At 34.5% G+C, this 21459-nt stretch overlaps 2 protein-coding genes across 3 annotated transcripts in view; one reads left to right on the forward strand and one right to left on the reverse strand.

Annotated features, from left to right (window-relative positions):
- Positions 1-7010: 7010 nt before the first annotated feature.
- LOC128220801 (glycoprotein 3-alpha-L-fucosyltransferase A-like) lies at positions 7011-16641 on the reverse strand. 2 transcript variants are annotated; one of them, XM_052929357.1, is made up of 3 exons: positions 16498-16641; positions 8926-10298; positions 7011-7927 (listed from the first exon to the last, which is right to left on the reverse strand). In XM_052929357.1, the coding sequence occupies exons 2-3, from the start codon at positions 9858-9860 to the stop codon at positions 7573-7575; spliced, it is 1290 nt and encodes a 429-aa protein (XP_052785317.1). In that variant the 5' UTR covers positions 9861-10298; positions 16498-16641; the 3' UTR covers positions 7011-7572. The 2 variants fall into 2 exon arrangements, with proteins under 2 accessions (XP_052785317.1, XP_052785315.1); XM_052929355.1 differs by having other exon boundaries at positions 8926-10353.
- LOC128220810 (flavin reductase (NADPH)-like) overlaps positions 14457-21459 on the forward strand; it is an 18835-nt gene continuing 11832 nt past the window's right edge. The window contains exon 1 of the mRNA XM_052929373.1: positions 14457-14742. The gene's annotated coding sequence lies outside the window, so the exon portion shown is untranslated. The remainder of the gene's footprint in view (positions 14743-21459) is intronic.

Consider the following 21459-nt stretch of genomic DNA (forward strand, 5'->3'; position numbering starts at 1 on the left):
GAAATTCTTATGTGACTTATAGTCAGATATTTGTGTAAAACTATCGTAAACCTGACATTTATAGTACACCATCGTAGAATCGTAGCGATACGAGAATGTCCAATTTATGACATTAAGATCCTCGAAAGAAGGCGACGCTTCCGGACTTTCAAGTGCGAATATTATCCAAACATGATCTTGGTGACGAGGCACTTCTGCTTGCGCGCCTCCGAGCAAGAGGTTGTTCAACTATATTTCCTTAACTATTCTAGCACCAAACTCCATTCGGGTGGCCATGCAGTTCACAGTGCTGTATTGGGCAATCATGGTCAATCAACTTTTGTTGGCTGCCATTGACGTTCAAACCCGCCAGTCCCTGTTTCAGAAAAATATTCTTAGGCGAGAGACTTAAATCAATCTTAGTATTAAACTTAGCTTGTAATAAAATCCTGTCGTCTGAAGGATGTCATTTCCAGACCGAGACAGGATATTTCAGACGCTTGAAAACGGTTTCTTATTGTGTAATCAGCGGCTCTATAACTGTGGGAATTTCATAGCTGTGAGAATGTCTTTCTCTGTATTTTTAGTAGGAAGACACCGTCGGAAGAAGTAATGGCAATACTAGTTACGTTCCGATCAGTAATATAATATGTATTTTCATTTTACTACACGTTACTGCCATAATGAAAACCGCAGCGTTATTTATAATAAAAAAATATTGCTTAATAATTAACGCTTTTATTGTACCAATGCAATTATAAACTGCTTTGGATGACCCATGGTTAGAGGCTGGAAATTTGTACCAACATGTTATACTGAACAAACCGAAGAAGATCGATCTTACATGACACTTAAGGGAGTCCGTACCGCTCGTTCCGTAGATATGACCAATTAACGTCGGAAACTTACTTAAATAATTTCAAATAACTTAAATCATTTCCAGGAGAAACACTGCAGTAAAGTGATTTTCTCATTTGTAACTGTCATAGAAGTGATCTTGCAATTTAATTTCAATAATATAAGCAGATGCATCACTTTGCGCTTCGATGAACTTTTTAATGCTAGTGATGTAGGCTTTTACTACCTGTAGCTGGTCGTTTCGATGCCTGGAAGACAAATAGGCTCAACGGAGTGCGTGGAGGCTTAATTTTGGTGATTGTGTCTGAAAGATAATTATTGTTTTAATTAAAAAGGTAACTATGATATTCCAATTTCAGTTTGTGTTTTTCAAAAAACAAAAGAAGATAGAGCGGAAATAATGTTTAAGTTACAACAATGAATGTCATAAAAAAATGTTACACAGACGTAAATATTGAGGAGGTGAGCCGAAAGGGGATTAAGACATAAAAGACTAAAACTTTGAAATTTGTAGTCTGTGGAACATTGGCTTTGTCAAACAAGGTATAGGGGTCAATATTCACAAACGTTTGAACCTAAGTTTGAGACTAAGACTTAGAGAACTGAAGTCTTAAATGCTCCGTCATTCATTTAAATAAAATTAAACGAACGAAAGTAAACTTCAAATTAAGTTTTGTCATTAAAACAAGTTTAATTTCTAAAAAATATGTTAATAGTAAAACATATTTAGATTTTTTAGTATATTGATTGTAAATATGATTCATAACGACTTGAATTTCGGTAATAATACACTTAAAATGATTTTCTTATAATAAAAGAGAGTTTTTAGCCCTATAACATTTTATTCAACGAAGTCATATTGGCAACAAATGGCACACGATTAAGTTAAGTTTTCACTGTGTGGCCAAAATTATCGCTACATTTGAAGATGGACCTTGTTATTTTGTACGAATAGAGAATTGAACGTTATGTTAGGTTTATCTTGCGGTCCTTATGGACATTAAATGTTCAAGCCTATCGCAGCTATTAAATGTTTTATTTTTATTAAACCTCTAAATATTTGATATCTTATATAACGGCAGGCCCCTCGGGAATGTTTTCGCCTCAATCGTTTGTACGCGGAAACAACTTGAGCAATATGAATACATTCTTGTACTATCATGGTGCACATCTCAACACGACTAGTTATATACATTTTGTTTTCTTCTTAAAGATGGGTTACGAATCGAGCACTCCGTCATCCGTATTTCAACTTTGAATGACGTGTATGTTATCACGATGTCCGATTATATATGCGAGTACCGTTGATCCTGCAAGTAAACGTTTAAACTGAGAATTTCCTTGCATTTTGTGTACAAATGAATCCAGCCTAGTAACCAATATCACAACAATGATTGTAGAGACAATTTCGTTGGAAGGCAGTGTTTAAACCGATGGATAAGTGACTCTCGCTCCTTCGATTTCCCGTTTTTATACAATATAGGAAATTTCCTCTTTCAAATTCATTAGAGGCTAGCCACGTAATGATGTTAATGATGAGTTAGAATACTCGCGTCTTTGTTGGGTAATGATGTCTTGCTGACGTTAAATATATGGTATGAGACGTCTTGGAGATCTGTTTAGTGTGTTTCATGTATAGTCTATTAATGAATTGCTGTAACACTGCGAGACAACATAGGGCCATGCCAAATTTATTTCATAATTAGCATCAACTGGTTGGAGAGATTCGGGACCTAACCAAACCATAAAACAACAAAACTGTTGTCATTATACGACTGTACTCCCAGCAGTGCAATTTAAAAGTGTCTGTGTAAATTATGACCATGCGAGTATATTGCTATATTAAAAAGTTGTTTATAGCGAGATTGCTTTTCCGAGCGCCTCTGTTTGGACGTGTTTAAAGTTTCATTATAGCAGATGCCATCAATTTGAGAGAATGTTTTTTCTGTAAACCCTTTGAGCAATTTTCCGAGAAAACGTTTTAACTACTTTGTTCTAAACTGATTGGTAAATATACATTCATTATCATTTCTTTGTTTTGATTTGTATTCAATGTCTTAACGTTTGTGGTTGTTAAAAAAACTTCCTTTATAATTGATCTAAAATGCCACGTTGACAAAGATAAAACGGGGACAATTTATAGGCGGTTTCGAGGGTTTGACGTTTGACGGGGCGCCCTCTACCCCAAGATCTAACAACATAGAAACTGAACGTGGCATGGGGTTTGGAGTTAAGCTACATCAATGCTTTAAATGGTGTAACTTATTTGTTGTTGTTTTATAACAAATGGACTTAACAAGTTCACTTGGACGACTTTAAGGAAAGAGAAGAGAGGTATTGCTGCGTCTTAATCTCTGGATCTGTTACAAATATTTGCAGGCGAGAGAAGGTCAATTTAAAAAACAACAACATTTGTTTATTGTTTAAATTCATAACGTCTCATAATTGTTTCAGTTTTCATTCCGCTGCATATACTTTATCAATCAACAAGTTTTATTGTACTGATTTGCCTCAAAAGAATAGGAACCGGCAGTAGATTGTAATTATTCAGAAAACGTAAGATGATTTGTTTTATTATTTATATCATATTTCTATCTTCTTTAAAACAATATGCTTTTCGATAAAATATGGGTTTTTTTTAATAAATGAAATAAAAACATTAAAGATATCGAGTTGTCAAAAAAGAGGAAATTTAAACAAGGTTGCATAGGTTTAAGATATATTTGGAGATAAACAACTTACCCGTTTATTAGAAAAATAGAAATCTTGTGTTTTAAATGTTTTTGTACATTGAAGCGATATGTTCGAACATTTGCTTTCATACAAACAGACGAAACCAACTGCTCGAACATAAATAGGATGTTAAACATCGTTCAAATATATTTTGAACTGTTTGTCGTCATAACACTTAACACGAATTTCCAGGAAAATTCACGCAAGAATTAACAGGTTAATTAATGATTTGTTAACTCAAATACGCCTCCAAATTTGTCAACAACCTAGCGTGGTATTTACTCTTTACCTGGAAAACGATCTGTCTTCAAGCGAATACCTGACATCGGGGATGATGGATACCCATGAATCACAAAAGAAACTTTAAACTAAAAATCATGTCTGGATCCAATGTTTATCCACAACTGTTTTTCCAACTCGTTCGACCTTCCAAATTGCCATTCAATAAATGGGACCTTCGAAGATTAGTCAAGTATCAATTTAAAGGTGTTTCGTTATTTGATTATTTTGATTATTGATGAATTACTAAAAGTTCATTGAATAATGTTCGTTACAAGTTTTGCACTTAAAAAAGTAGTGAATAATAAACCATACAAAATATCGGAGAACTATTTGTACTACTACTACAACTACAACTACTTCTACTACTAATACCACTAATACAACTAATTCTACTAATACTAATGAAGACAGAATACAAAATGTGAATGCTTCTCTTTGCATGATAACACTTCATTAGTTTTCGATCTTCGATTGGTAATAATTGAAAGTAAGAATTTGGTTACGACCTTAAGGTACATGACCACGTTACTCCGAAAAATATGAATGTCGGCCGATTTCAATGAAACTTGGAACAAACAATCGTCAATGACTCTACTTTAACGAGGTGTATTTTTTTTTTTTGAATCCCGTCTTTTGTTGAATTACAGCGCCACCTAGCGGACACGTGCTATTTGGCGCTAACATTGATTAAACCGTAAAAAAATATAACTTTACGGCTTTTTTTTACAAAAAAAAATCGGAATATAATTTATTGTACGATGAATAAATAATCCTATAATTTTAGTATAAGTATTTAAGAAATAAATAATTAATTCTAAGTTTTATGACAAAAAGGCTTTAATAAGAAATCGCCAAAAACAGATACCCATCGGTGAATTTGACGTATTTATCTCGAAAACGAACTCGGGTAGGGTAAGTTTTTATTTAGTCATAGGAAACGGAACGGAATAATGAATAAAATTATGTAAAAAAATAAAAAAATGACGGTGAGGTTAATTGCTAAAAGATATAAGTAACCTAAGAAAATTGATAGAGTTAGCGTGATTTCTACGCCACCGTCAACGTCAATAATATCGTCATACAATTATGAGATCGCAAGAAATTTATGTAGTTTTTTTAATCAAGGTCATTCAATATAATTATGTATCTTTCAGTCTGATATAAATTTAGACCGGCAACGGGAAAAATGACAGCTTTCGGTGTAACATTTTTTTGGGCAATTTCTAAAAAAAATAATGCGGTAATTCTGCCGAATGAAACATCAGTAAAACCTTGAAATTGTAGTGGTGAATTTGTATCTCAGTTTTTTTCTCAAAATAAATAAAGCCTTAATACCACCTCAACGATGACTTTTAAGACAACATCGTTGGAGGGCAATATTTCACAATTCCAGACTGTAGTTCACAACCGATGATAGATTGAATCCAGTTTTTTTATTTGTCTGCTATTGTCCGATAGTGAAGTTTCTCTTTGCAAAATCATTAAAGGCTAGCCGCGTAATATTGTAAATAATCAGTTAGTTTACGCGCGTCTTTGACGGGTAATGAAGTCTCGCTGACGTTAATGAGTAGCTACGAGACGTCTAGGAGATTTTTCGAGTGTTTACAATATGTGTTGCATTAACGTTTTGTTTGAAACTGAGAAAGCAACGGGGAATACCAAATAACTGTTTAGCGTCAACTGCGTGGACAATTTTGAGATTTAATAAAATAGAAATAAAACACAGATTTCAAACTAAAAGAAATGCATTCATTAAGTTATTTATGTATTATAGCATAAGCAATTCTATTAATAATTCGCGAAAGCATAAGTGCGCGCGCGCAGAAGAGAGAGAGAGAGAGAGAGAGAGAGAGAGAGAGAGAGAGAGAGAGAGAGAGAGCTAAGATTGATATCAATAGTTTGCCAAGGTGTTAAGTCGCGTTTCATTTTACATTAACTGTTGCCATAACCATGAGGACCTGCCGTCAATAAAACGCATGTTTAGTCATAGGAGCTTTTGCCGAAGGAGCTGTCGCCATTTCAATGGTTCGAGGCGCGGCGAAAAAAATACGTCTTAATGATGAAAGTTACTTTAATGGTGAAGACTGTGGAGGCCCGTAATAAAATATTATATTCACTAATAACGCTCATATAATCGGCGTCTAGTGTAGGTCACCTTCGTAACAGAATACAGTACACCAGCGACACTCCTTTACTACTCCGGACTCTTCTCAAGTTTATGACCAGGAGCCTCAGATTATTGGTCATAATTGTTAATTTTGACCGCGAATGTGTTAATTGCTTAAGATAACACACATAAAACACAATTGCATTTAATACTTTCTAGTGTTAGAGCACGTTTTGTCGGGAAAGACGGTAAAACTCCGACTGCCTAATACCGAAATATGTTAAAATATAGTACCAAAAGCTCCATGGCCTAAAGCTCAGCATTTAGAGCCTAGAACTGGAAAAACGTGTACAGTACAGTTTTAACACAGGAGAGTTGTACCCCATGAATCGGTTCTACGCACCTAAAACGTAATGGAACTAAGACGTATTTATTTTTAAAAAGCTAGGGAATAGCACCCGGATCACAAGTACCTCACTCTGTTTCTTCAAGACTGGCATTTAAACAAAATTTAAATATTGATAGAGTCTCTCTGGGGTCAAGCCATAAGGCAGCCATAAGGCGCGGGCAGACCTTGATAAACTCGAATTAACAAACAAACAAAAATCCAAGTGCCTCACAATCGTTCATAAAAGGTTGGTTTTGTTTGTGTTAAATAACAATTCAAATCGGTGTCTTGAGATGTTATTTTTTCAAAAGTAGATTTAATTGAATAGTTTGACAATTAATTAACTGTTTGACAAACAAAGAACAAACATTATGCTCTTCTAAGTATGTCAACTTTTTCTTAAAGGAACAGCCTTTAATTTTACATTCCCAAAATGATAATTCGGTAAAAAAACCCTGAACAACGTTCCATCATCCATTATTGGTTCAGTACATTATAATGAGATAAATTGTTATCTGTGTAATAGATATTGTAAAACTACGACAGAGTTTTATAAATTTATGGATCTTTGTGTTCCGAGTTTTGATGTACACATTTTGCACATGTATAAAACGGCAGAGAGAGAAAGAACTAACATGTAAAAAAAATGCTGTATTTATTTCACCAAGTATAGATATTTGTGTTATCTGTTCGTTTATGAAAAACAAAAATAACGACAACAGAAATGCCGAATGTGTAACGTATGTATTGGGCCTTTTGAAAACGACAACAATGTCACAAAAACTTCGCTAACAACAGTTCGTATAGATCGTTTCCAAAATGCAATACCAAATTGACTTATAATATCACTTGGACAACTTTAGAGGAGAAGGGATGTGGTGGGTTGGGTAGGGCGTTTTAAGTGGAGTTGGTTTTCCGCTGCATCTACTTTATAAATCAACTCTGCATCCGCCAAGAACTTTCGCTGAAAACGCGAGATAAGGACAATTATTTTAAACATTTCAGATTGTTAAGAAGTAATCAATAGAAGGGCTTCGGAACATTTCATGTACGTGTCACTTCTTTTGCGCTCTCTATGATCCACGTATGTGGTATTGAATAAGTTGATAATGACATTCGAGAAAACACTAAAAACGTGAGTAATGCCAAAGTCAATAAAGTCAAATGGTTTTTAGCGAGTTTTTGATAACAACTGTATTGTCGTATTTTGCAACCCATCTAGTAATCATTTTCGCACATGTAATTTACTACTGTTTGATATTTCATCCCAGCGACCTTTGCCTATACATATATTATCACCCCGCCACCATTGTTCTAAGTCATGGATTGATTGGTGGGGGAGATCGGTATCCCATAACAATGAACAAATTCTGCACCATAATTTAGTATCAACAAACTGCCCGGTACTTTTCCACCGGAAATAGTCATTATATTCATCGTCTAGCTCATTCAGACGCTTAAGATGCCCGGCAAGCGCCTGTGCATTTGGGAATTCCTCCACGTGGATGAAGGATCCAGGTGGGGCCACGCGTCTGTAATCATCTGGATGCGCGCCCATGACGACCGGGACGACGTCATGCCTAGAAAAGTACGTGCATGTTTAAACTATTTTAACACTGCATTGACACTCCGTAAAATTGCATCCTTTTATTTGTATCAAATCTTATAAGTAGGTTTCACATTTTTTCTTACTGTGCAAACATACTGGTTACTAAATGTGTATTTAAACGCAAAATTAACGTGACAAGAAATGTGACTAAACTTGTCTTCAAACCTATTACTTAACGCGTCTATAAAGCTATAACTTGACATGATTACAAACCTATTACTAAATATGTCTACAAACCAATAACTGAACGTGACTACAAAACTATATCGTTACGTCTATGCAAATCTCTTACTGGGACACTCAACAAATCTTTATCTTAACATGACTGCAGCTTTTTAATTTAACATGTCTCAATCCTTTAATTGATCGTGACTACAAACATATGACTAAACGTGACTACAAACTTCGAATTTCACTAAACTTGTCTACAAACGTATTTCTTAACGTTTCTTTAAACATAAAACGGAACTTGTCTTCATACTTCTTACATAACGGTTTTCTTTATAAAAACTGTAACTACGTTGCACTTTTCTAAACTGTAAGCAATTGACAAGGAAAGAATCCAATAAAGTTCAATTCCTGAATGCAAAACTTATTATTCTGAATTTCATGACGCAAAACTAATGCAGTATTTCTATCGGGGATATAAACGCAATTGGGGTGTTGAAGAACGCTTGGAGTACTCTTACCAGCCAAACTGCGTTCATACCCCGATATTGACATCAGACATGTAATTTAATCCGTAAATGCTTATTTTTGTTTAATTTCATGGCGTATAGCTTATGAACTCTATACGAAAAAACGTTTTGTTAAAACATTTTATTACAATACACATTTGGTTGCTAAGTGATTAAATGGTAGCTTATTAATAGTTATTGTATATATATTTACAGATATATATTTGGTCTTAATTTTTACAGATGTTTTTTTTTTCATTTGGAAAGGACAGAAATTAAGTGAACTACTTACCTTAATGCATTGAGAAAGAACTTCTCGGTAATATAATCACGACAGTTGGCGTTTTCAAAAGACAAATAAAACTTATATTCCTTCTGTAGATTTTCAAAGCAGTTGTTTCCAAACCCTTTATCGCATCTTAAATTCCCGCAGGAGCCATAAAAGTCCAAGTCCATGTACTGCTGTAGCTCCTTCACATATTCCAATCTTGCGTTTGACGCATAACAGTTTGACACAAATATTGCTGCTAGTTTAGTCTTGCCCTGAGCGTAATTTTTATCCGACTTATAGTTAGATATCTGAGTAAAATTATCATAAACTTGAAATTTATCGTACGGAGTCACCATCGTAGAGTCGTAGCGATACGTGGCTGTCCAGTTTATGACGTCATTCAGACCCTCGTAAGAAGGCGACGCTTCCGGACTTTCCAGCGCGAACATGATCCAAACCTGATCTGAATGACGGGGCACTTCTGCTTGCGCATCTTGGAGCAAGCGGCTGTACAGCTCTATTTCCTTAAATATTCTAGCGTCAAACACTTCTCCATTCGGATGGCCATGAAGTTCACAGTGTTGTACAGGGCAGTCATGGTCATTAAACGCTTGTTTACCGCCTTTGACGTTCCAGCCCGCCAGTCCCTGTTCCAGAAGAATCCTCTTAGGCGAGAGACTTAAGTCAATCTTAGGATTAAACTTAGCTTGCAATAAAATCCTGTCGTCTGACGGATGTACTTTCCAGAGCGAGACAGGATCTTTTAGACGCTTAACAACGGTAAATGACTTATTGCTTAATAAGCGGCTCTCAAACTGTGGGAACTTCATTGCCGTGACAATATTGTTCTGTGCTTCATAAAACGAGGGTACAATCTGAAGAATTACTGTCAATACAAGAAAAATTCCGATCAGTAATATAAACTGTCTTTTGAATTTACTGCATCGTACTGCCATAATGGAAACTGTAGCGTTGTTAACACCAATAGTCCGATATTTGCTTAATAACTAACACATTCGTGGTACCAATATTATTCTTAACTGTTTGGGATGTCCCTTGTTTAGAGACTGGGAATCTGTAGCAAAATGAAATACTGAACAAACCGAGGCAGATCGATCTTACATGACACTTTAGGGAGTCCGTACCGCTCGTTTTGTAGTTACGACCAATTTAGACGAAATGATTTCCTGAATAATTTCAAATAACTTAAATCATTTGCGAAAGAAACACCGCAGTAAAGTGATTTCCCCTCCTGTGACTGTCATAAAAGCTCTCAAGCCGTGTGTCAAAATGAATTCCATAATATGAACAGATGCATCACTTTCCAGCTTTCGATGGAATTTAAAGGCCGCTGCTGTAGGCTTTCACTTCCAGTAGCTGGTGGTTTTGTCGCCCTGAAGACAGATAGGCACAATATAGCGTTTGACAGCTTAATTTTGGTGATGCTCACTGAAAGTTAAATATTGTTTTTATTAAAAAGCCAGCATATTGATAATTCCCTTCCAATTATGCAGTGTATGTATTTACTCTTAAGGTAATACTAATAGCGTTTTTGTTTGTATTAAACTGTTTTCGGTTTTATATCGGTTTCACGAACTGTGTATTTGTTGTTACAGTATCAAATAAAACCAAAACCAATTTTATCGTTTTCTTAACGAAAATCGAAACCGGTTGTTGAAACTATCAAAACCCCTACCGGGGGCGAATTCGGTTTCGAAACTGCCGAAACATTGAAAGCAACACTGGACATGGTTTGGTATCAAGAAAAACGCTCTTATGATGTTGGCACACATAATATAGTAATATAGGTAAACGGGCATAATATCGCGGTGTTAAAGAGTTTGGAAGTCTAAACGCAGGGAATATATTAAAATCCTGGTGGTAAGGTGTAAGACCAAAAATAAGATCTGAGAAAATGTTTAAGTACCAGCGATGTCATGTTAAACGTAACACAGCCGAATAAAGAGGATATAAAATTAACGAGACTTAGACTTCGAAATGTTCAAACTGCGTGACGTAGGCTGTGTCAAAAAGTCCAGGGTCTATATTCACAAACGTCATTAACTTGAATGGAGACTCAGACTCGGAAATCAAGGCATATATTCACAAACTTCTCGACTTTGAGTCAAGGGACTCAGGTTCAGAAAAATTCAGAATTCTTAATTGCTTAACAATATAACTTATTCTGACCAACGGTTTATGCATTATTGCAGAACTTTTTTTTTAATAGACACAGCAATATTTAAAAACGGGCCATGATTTCCTAATGTTTCAAAATATATATAAAAATGACTTATTATTACAAAATATTAATCGGTTTATTCGTTACAGGAACAGCGATTTCTTTCCATCTAAGCTGGAGAAATAGCATTTTTGCAACAAAATTAAAGTTATGCTTTTTGAGACTGTATCTCAAAGTCAGACTTTTGAGTCTAAGCCTGAAACACAAAATCAATACATTAATTAATATATATCTAGGAATAAAGATATGTAACTATATAAATATATGCTATTTGTGTTAGTTTTACTTACTTGTATGAATACACATACATATAGCAACTGGCGGATCCTCAATTGAACTTGTAAATCCAAGTTTGAAAATAAATTATTTTTCAATTACGTTTTTTGGCAGAAGAGAGCACTTTCTGTTAAGTTTTAAATCTTTATTAACGATACAGTTATTATTCGATGTCTGGCCCAATACAACAAGTACGACGCACTTTAACAAATCAACTGATAACAAACATATAGCTATTGAGATAAGGAGAGTTCAGAATTAAATAGTGATACGAGTGAAACGCATTTAGACTTTACGACACATCGATTGTAAGTCTGGTTCTTAACTGTTTTAAATCGCGTCATAAAACAATAGAAAATGAGTTTATACAGGAAAGTTTAAGAACGTATCATAGCATTCCCGGCATATTTCTGTCCAAAAACCTCTTCAAGCCGTCTTTATTACAAGGCAATCAACAAAGTCATATTGGCAGCAATGAGAAACGACAAGAGTTAAATGTTCCCCTGTGCGGCTTAATATTTACCATTCGAGTTGAAGATCAACCTTGTTCTTTGATCTAGTTAGGTACGAGTATCGTATTACTTGCATAAGTTATTGTTTAACTGTGGTCGTTACGAAAAATAAACGTTTAAGCCTAGCGATCTAGTCGAATATTAATTTTAATAAAATCTATGAAATGAATGATAACATATATAATGGTTGAAATCATTTTTGTTTATCGTCAAAGCACGCCTCTTTAAATTCAGCATATTTCATGTACTGGAGCAATATGAATACTTTGTTTTGACGTTTCAACGTGTCTAGTTTTTGACATATTGCTTTTCCTCATTTTCATAAAGCATAAGGTGACACTCGTATTCATAGTAAGTACATGTAAAACAAACATGAACTTTGAATGTACACCGTCAACTTCTTACTAAATAATGCATTTAAGGAACATATAAACACTTTTAATAATATTATAATCGTGTATAGAATAGCTGAAAACGCAAAAAATATGAAATGATTGGAGAGAGCTTAAAGATGTACTGCGATATACTATGGTCTCATAAGGTAGCAATACCGTGTTTTCTGCACATTTCTTTTAAATTAAACTCGGTATCCTTCGTAAGCATCCTTGTTTTCGACATGTGTTCATCCTTTTTGGTACAACAAAACAGTTGTGTTTAATGTGTTAATCTTATTTGCGAGTAATAGTGCATCTTTAAATACGTTTTCATCAAATTAAGTCTTGGATTAAATTTTTCTTATGCTTATTTTACTTTTTGTGTTTTCGTTGTGTTTTTTTTCAGGGAAATCTACTAACGTTCTGTCTTAAATGCATTAATGTGAAAATGGCGTTGTTGTTGTCATTAAAAGGTTTTTAACAGTAATTAAACTATTAATGGCAACTACATAGCGGTTCAACCATTACGTATACGTGTAGTAAAGCTAGTATGCATTATGTTACAAGCCTCAGTTATATTCTCCTTTTAAGGTTTTGAGGCGTGACTTGTACAGGACGATGGCATTAAAGAGAACACAGGCGTTACATGATGGATGGATTCTTCAGCAGGATAATGCACCAGCGCATAGATCGGAGGAGGCCCAGACTTTCGCGACATTCCAGCTTGAAGCGGAGATCCTTCCCCACCCCCCCTTATTCGCCGGATCTAGCACCATGCGATTTTGTCCTATTTCCGAAACTTAAATGTGATATGAAAGGCAAACACTTCAATGACTTTCAGGAACTACAGAGTGAAGCTCAGACACGCCTGTATTCTTACAAGTCAGAGTGGTTCAATGACATTTACCGACAGTGGGTTGCGAGACATCGACGTTGTATTGCGGCAAACGGCTCTTACTTTGAACAGTTATGACGTTGACGTCAGATTCTGACATTTGAACTGCGGAGGCTATACTGACCTCATGTAGATGAAAAATCTGTAGTTTATTTTATATTGTATGCATCAGTTTGAACTTTTATATATTATTAACAGCTGAAATAGATTTTATAGCGAACTGACGTTCGTTGAAAAATGTTTAAATGTGTTCATTTTATTAAGCAATTCAACGAACTTCTGGCTATACCCTCCTATGTGCTTTGTTTGAGCATTGCGTCATCCGGATATGACGTGTACGAAAGCACGACGAGCCGTGAATAATACGAGTATAAAGGAGTCGGCAAGTTAACATTTAAACTGAAAGTTTGCAAACGACTCACATGCTCAACTGCACCTTTAACATCTTAGTGTAGCTCCATGAACAAGTCGACAGTACGTATATTCTAAACTATTACTTATAACTTTGAAGATAAGCCCTGGATTTGATGTCGAAGTCAGATATCGTTGAGCTCTTATACGTTTATGAAGAAATGTTGGAAACATTAACAACTTTTACATATCAACGGTTTTGGGGAATATTACAGGGTTTATTAAATGCCTTTTTTAATGGATTGTTCTTTCCAATTGTGGCAAATCAATAGGAATGTTCCATCTAAGATACTGGCGGCTGGAACCCTTCAACAAATGTTGATATATTCTCAAATACTGTCCTTTAAATTCTTGAGTTTGGAAGACTTTTCTAACACAATTTAACAAAAGGCTGTAGCGTGATTGGTTGATTGACATTATCACGTGAAACTACCAATGCATTCAACAAAGGTTTAAATATCCGTCAGCGTATGAACAATTCTAAGCGGTCTCTTTTCCGATTTTTTTTTACTCTACCGGTGTGTGTTGGTTTCCGACTAAAACCAGGAATAATAGTATTTTAATTATATTTTTCTTCAATGTCGGCATCAAAAACTGAAGTAATTATAATATATTCGTTTTCAGATTGGAGCCAAAAAATGAGCGAGTCCCTTTAATGTCAAATTGAAATTCCCGTTTCTGGCTTTATCACAAAAGATAAAAACAAAATCAGTTCAGGTATTCGATCAATATTTGGTGAATGGTCGATGCGTTCTCTAAATAATATTTGTATAATATGGAAACATTTTATGAGTGAGGCTTAGAATATTGAACCAATTGCTTTACAAAGTAATATTGCAGTACTGACTTTTCGTATCGGAGGCTTTTACGCGCGAAATATTTACATGGCAATGTAGTGGTCGTCTAATAAACTTATTCGTTTTCAAGAAGCATGACGATTTGAAATGAATTCTATGGGAGTAACCAGACAATAATAGTCCTCCGGGCAATTAAACAATCCGTTCACTCTTGGGTCAGGGGTCCAACGTGTTTGTGTTTTCCTAATTTTAAGTGAGGGTAATGAGTGATGTGGATTAAAATGGCGATGTTCGAAGGGATTTGTGTGTTTTGGGAGAATATTTTAACCTGGTAAGTAAGTTTTATCACTTTTCTCGCAAAATAAATACGCTTACTCGGAGGCCACACGTGTAAGCTTCTCTCAGTTTTTAACCTTTGTTTCTAGAGGCCTGAACAAAAAACAATATTGAATGCATGAGCTCAACGATTGCTTGTTTACAAAGTTAAAAATTGAGTGACTTGAAACTGTCGTCAAAAGTCACCATTATTGTATATATTTTAGTTATTTTTCACTTATTTACACACATTTATGCATCTTATTTTTCTTTTCGACGGCTGGTGCACTTACGGCCGATTGTTTATGTTTAAACAACTTTTATGTTGGGCGAGAAAGTTTTATGCTGTTTTGTGTGATGCTGAATCAAAAAGTGTAAATAAGTCACGAGCTGTAAGACATGTAATTATTTATACCAAAATGCAATGTGTTACCCAATAAGAACCTACCGCGTATTATCAAATACACTTGTATACTATCCTATCAATTCATTTATGTGCTCATTAAATACGACTCTTCATGTCAATGTAAGAACTCTTATGTAGCACGAACGTCTCGCAATACGGCAAATACAATGAATGCAAACATTATCAGTCTGATACTAATTTACCATGAAAATCACGAAAATACGTTTTAAAACAGTGGTTATCTATCCCCCCCAACACTGGCAGTTAGGATGTACTTAATTGTTTTACCGTTTTATCTTTATCAATTATTTACCATAAGAGTGTCAGTCTCCTGTCATTCAATAATTTTAAAAATGGATGTGCAATCAATCCTTAAATATACGTATTGTATGCTTTGTCATGTTGTGACATGAGACATGAAAATAAAACTCCTTTATTCCTTTATATATTCATGAGGCAGATATATTTTTATTTAGAGGAAGAATACCCTATCAGTTTGTAAACGCATGTCTTCGACTCAGATCAGAAACATACTTAATATTGTCATAAGTCAGATATAGTATTTGTATTTTGGTAGAATACCTTATAAGTTTTAAAATTAATATTTAGCACAGATCAATAAAAATTGACATGAATCAGTATATCACCCCGCTCGAAATTACCACAACTTCACTAATGCAAAAAAATCATTGAACTTCAATCGTTAGACATGCTATAAATAACACAAATAAAGCAACGTATATTTGTACAACAAATATACAATTCTAACGCTACAGATATGCTTTTCTTTAAAAGAATGCGCCTTGTTTACATTGCATTCGAGTTGTATTTTGTTTCATAAAATCAATTGCATCGTAACCTTACTTAACTTCCCTAAAGTTGTATAAATAAAGAGTATGAATTGAAAACAATGAGAATTATTTAAAGGAGCATGTGCTTTATTCAAAGCTTTTTTGAAAAATGAGTTTTTTTTATACAAAATACAAAATGCTATGATAATTAAGTACTAAAATATAATCCTATAATGCTAGTATGGCACTCTATGTAGTGTCCATGTAAAAAACAACAACATAAAAACCTGTTCATTTTCATTGGTGATAAAACAAGATATTTCAACAAATAATTCAAGTACACATTTAAAAAGCCTACTCAAATAACGTGAGCAATTTACAGTGTAAAAGGGGACTCTTCTTTAGGGTGTTAATAAGATTCATTTAAATTTTAATTGTTTATACTTCAATCTATGTCTCTGGGATAAAATCGATTATTAATTTATACTTACTTTAAAAATAAACTATGTTTGAAATCAGTACGATGTACAAACCTGTATAATTATTGGAAATCAAAATAAGATTTATAACTCACCTTCGCAAATGGCATTCCATATAAGGAAAATATCCACAGATGTAGTGTTATTCCAACTATAAATGAGCTCAGGTGTAAAACGCTGAAGTTTTATAAAAATATCGGCGTTTATCATAGTCCCGGCCGTAATCGGAGATACACCGGCGTTTGACAATGTTTACGTATGTACTTCAGATAAGAGAAAATTGCTGATAACAAAAATCTCTGTCGAACGGCAATATCTTAAAGCCCCATTCTCGGATTTGGAAGTTCATTTGTTAAAATTTAGGAGTGAATAAAGTAAAAAAGGGATCTTGAACAATTCTTATTTTCCGATTACCTATAGCAAAAAGTCAGTAAAAAGCGATCAATGAAAGGTGTTTGCCTGTTTATTCCAACAACTTCAACAGTTTTCAATACATTAACAATAAACATTATAATGCTGCCAATTTTCGTTTTTAAGTTGGCAATTTTGTTTATGTCTTACATCAAACTGTCTCACAGGAACTATTTACCATTTGGTGATGGACAAGGCCACTCACTGTACCCGGAGTAAATTTTCGAATATACTTTTATATCATCATCATATGTTTGTTTTAACCTGTCACCATGGTGATGTTTTGGGGAGGATTTTGTTCAGTTTTTTCTTTACTTTTAAATACTTAAAAAGGCAAATTATTGAAGTTTGAAGGTAAATAAGGAGGCGATTTTTTATTCTCAATTTGAAAAAAACAAAAACAAAAAAAACCTATAAAATAATACTCATTGTTTCAATCATACCTTTGTGGTCAACATTTGTTTTGTCTTTCAATAAGGCATTCTTTTCAAGTTTTTCAATACATATTTTTCAGTAAATTAGCAGTCAGCAGTTAGCAATTATTGATTTAAATCATGTGAAGCGATATATTTAAGCAGTGGCTGGCAAATTAGGAATGTTGTTCACACAATAACATGTAGGCCACTTAAAAGTTTAAAGTTTGTCAGTATGTGCATACAAAAATAAAATACGTAGCATCAAACCATTTTTTGTTGTAAGTACATATTAACATTGAGTAAACCATTATTTGAATTCATTCTGGAATCTCTTCAGATGAGAGACATTTTCAATGAATGTCTTCGTTAACTCGCAGTTTTAACTATCTCTGACGGTTAAACACTATAAACAGTACATTGCAACCGATCCGACAGAATGTACATTTAAAGCATTAACGCATCCAATAATCCATTTGATCGTTTTAGGCCAATATCATATTACTTTTTAAAAGATAACATTTCAAAGCTTTGGTCAATCAATACTTCACTTTAAAGGGAACTGTTTAAGCAGATGTTATTGAATATTAACTTCCTCAATCTGATTAAAATCATATGCTTTATACACCGGGCTTCGCGCTAGCTAAAGAGATCGAACTCTTTAGTCATATTGTCATATTTTCGTATGTTTATGTTTAATGGCACTTAAGGACAATATTGATTTATCATTGTTGAAGATTAATACGCACGATTTTAAAGTCTAATTTTCGATAATAAACAGCATATTCTGAGAGAGTAAAAACTGTTAGTAGTTGTAGTAGTAGTAGTAGTAGTAGTAGTAGTAGAAGGAGTAATAGTGGTAGTAGTGATAGTAGTAGTGATAGTAGTTGTAGTAGTAGTAGTAGTAGTAGTAGTACTAGTAGTAGTAGTAGTAGTAGTTGTAGTAGTAGTAGTAGTAGTAGTAGTAGTAGTAGTAGTAGTAGTAGTAGTAGTAGTAGTAGTAGTAGTAGTAGTAGTAGTAGAAGTACTAGTAGTATTAGTAGTTGTAGCTGTAGTAGTAATAGTAGTGGTAGTAGTAGTAGTAGTAGTAGTAGTAGTAGTAGTAGTAGTAGTAGTAGTAGTAGTAGTAGTAGTAGTAGTAGCAGCAGCAGCAGTAGTAGTAGTAGTAGTAGTAGTAGTAGTAGTAGTAGTAGTAGTAGTAGCAGTAGCAGCAGCAGCAGCAGCAGCAGCAGCAGCAGCAGCAGCAGCAGCAGCAGCAGTAGTAGTAGTAGTAGTAGTAGTAGCAGCAGTAGTAGTAGTAGTAGTAGTAGTAGTAGTAGTAGTAGTAGTAGTAGTAGTAGTAGTAGTAGTAGTAGTAGTAGTAGTAGTAGTAGTAGCAGCAGCAGTAGTAGTAGTAGTATTTGTAGTAGTAGTAGTAGTAGTAGTAGTAGTAGTAGTAGTAGTAGTAGTAGTAGCAGCGACAGCGGCAGCGGCAGCGGTAGCGGCAGCGGCAGCGGCAGCGGCAGCGGTAGCGGTAGCAGTAGTGGTAGCAGTGGAAGTGATGTTGGTGGTGGCGGGAGTTATGATGGTGGCGGTCGTAGAAGTAGAAGTGGTAGTGGTAGTAGTGTTGTTGGTGCTGCTGCTGTTGCTGCTAGTACTCGTGGTGAAGCTGGTAGTGGCGGTGGAGATGCGTTATGCGTTTAACTTGAAACATATTCATGTTACAATAATGTAATGAAAAAAAACAAGGCCAAGCTTTCTAAATTAAATAAACAAACTGAGAGCCCTCCGCAGCAGTATCTCATTTCCAAAAGCTACTATAAATCATTTATTTGGCCATAACTACTATTTTCTGGTTCAGAAAATGATGAGAAGTGTCAAAATCCATAAGGCAGACGCACCTATGTGCCAGTGAAATTATACATCTCTGTCATTCCGACTATGAACAGATTGAATTATTTTATAAATAATTGATTGCCTTTTAGGGAAACAAATAGCTTTTTCGGAAATATGTCTTTATGAAAATTGATTGTTCTAAGAATGTTGCAAATGGCATTGCAGTTGAAATGTTAAAATTCTTGAATATATAAATTATTCATGCCTTTATTTATAATGATTATCTGATTCGTAAAGTCCTAAATCTATTTTCGTTTCTGTTTCATCAAGTGAATACTCCATTTTGATGATAACTGCATGAAAAGTGTTTCTAAAGACCGTGGTGTGTCTGAATGCTTTTTTGTACCTGCTCAAAGTTTGCACCTTTTCCTGGGTGAAAAATTAACATCGGGTGCAATTTGTGGTTGTGTTTGAAATCGAATCAATTCTTACTATCAATTCCCGGAAACAGACCAATGATCGATGAATAATGAAATAATATCATGCAAACAGATTCTGTTTCAATTTGCATTTCTGGCCTTATTATTTTACATTGCATAACTATGAATGCCACGGTGTGTCATTAATATTCAGCTGACTTTATTACATTCATTTCTTAGTATTTTAAAATATAGAATTAATTTTAGAAAAGGAAATCAAATTATCGGAAATCTCTTAGGATACAATTTAAATAATCGATTTTGACAAGACCTCTACCGGTGTGTGTATACCACGTGATATATTGCGTCATAAATGCTACGTCGGAAGGCAACATTTTGCTCCGAAAGAAGACTTTAAACAAAGATAACTTATCTATTTCTTCACCATTTTAAATGAAACATAACGCAGTATATGCCGATTACGGAGCCCCGCTTTCGGTCTTTACCAGAGTTTGATTGAAAGTTTAGTTTCTTAATTGTTTCGACAAACCTTTTCACAAAACGGCCGTTTGACGGAGCACTGTCAAAACATTTTTTTTGGAAATCGGTTTGTCGAAGTGTTTGAAGAAACTCATCACCTTTTCAAACTCTGGTAATATACCGAAGGCGGGGCTCATTTAGCGGCAAAGACTGTCCTTTGTTTAATTTAAAACGGTGAAGAAAAAGAAAAGTTATCTCTTATCTATGTCTTCATTTTAAGTAAAATGTTGCCTTCTGACGTAGCATATATATGACGTAATATATCACGTATTATACACACAGTGCTATCGATACTCGTGAATGTTGTTGTTATCGTCTGATTTTCGATTATAATCACTTATATGTGGCTTATTAATAGAAACACATTAAAAGGTAAAATACTTTTTATTTTATTGTCTGCCGTCAGAACGATTTGCAAATGCACTGAGGATTTTTTTTCTACAAGTAAATCCAAGTTTTAATGAGTTACTCGAACCGTATGGTGTTCGACGATATGTGTCATTTAAATAATGGTTAAGGCGATATCCGCGAAATAAGATCGTTATGCTCTGTGTAACAACCAAGCTATTCAAATAATTTGCGACATTCCATTCGGAGCTCCTCGGCCATTTTTATCGAAAACAACCTCGGATGCCAGTACATCAGTAGAAGTAGTTCGTTATTTTTTTTTAATTTCATCATTAAATATATGTTGTGTTTACGCTTGTATTTATTGATCTAAGTTTAAATTAATTGCCAGAGAAGTGAATTATTGCAAACATAATTAGGATTCCCAAGAGTAAAGTCATAAAGTTTAACTGTTAAATTGAAACTACTACGCGATCTACATGCATCGGACTTAAACATACCGATGTCTGAGTGTGTAAACCGTCCAAATACATCCGAGGTTGTTTTCGATAAAAATGGCAGAGGACTTCTGAATGGCGACATTCGATTTTAAAATTGCGAATGTCGTTAATCTATGTCCGTGAATTTAGCAGTCTAGCAATTTGGCAGTGTAAAAACGCAGCAAGACAGCCTGGAAAAAAAATGATAAAATATTGAGTGTTTTTCATAAATCAACATCATGAATCGATAATCAATAATTGTCTAAAATGTCAACAAGTAGTTAAACGGCCTAGAAGCCTAGCGGCCAAGCATTTTATATGCGTTTTCTTCGAAAACAATGATAAATTGATGGATTTTATTAACAAAAATCGACACCCTTTAGCGAATATCGTCATTTCCCTCAAAACTCGATTCAGCAGCCTAAAAAGATTATTTCAAAGCTGTTATTTATGCGTTTTCTTGAAAAAAAAGGATAAATTATAGAGTTTTATTTATAAAAATAACATCCTGAAGCGATTACCAACAATTTTCTAAAAAGTCAATGAAGCAGTTCAGCGGCCTCAGAGCCTTCGATAGAAATGTAAAAAATGCGAAATTCCGTCCATATAAAAATCACACCTGTAAACGTCGT

This window comes from Mya arenaria, chromosome 15 (assembly GCF_026914265.1).
Source record: "Mya arenaria isolate MELC-2E11 chromosome 15, ASM2691426v1".
Taxonomy (NCBI): domain Eukaryota; kingdom Metazoa; phylum Mollusca; class Bivalvia; order Myida; family Myidae; genus Mya; species Mya arenaria.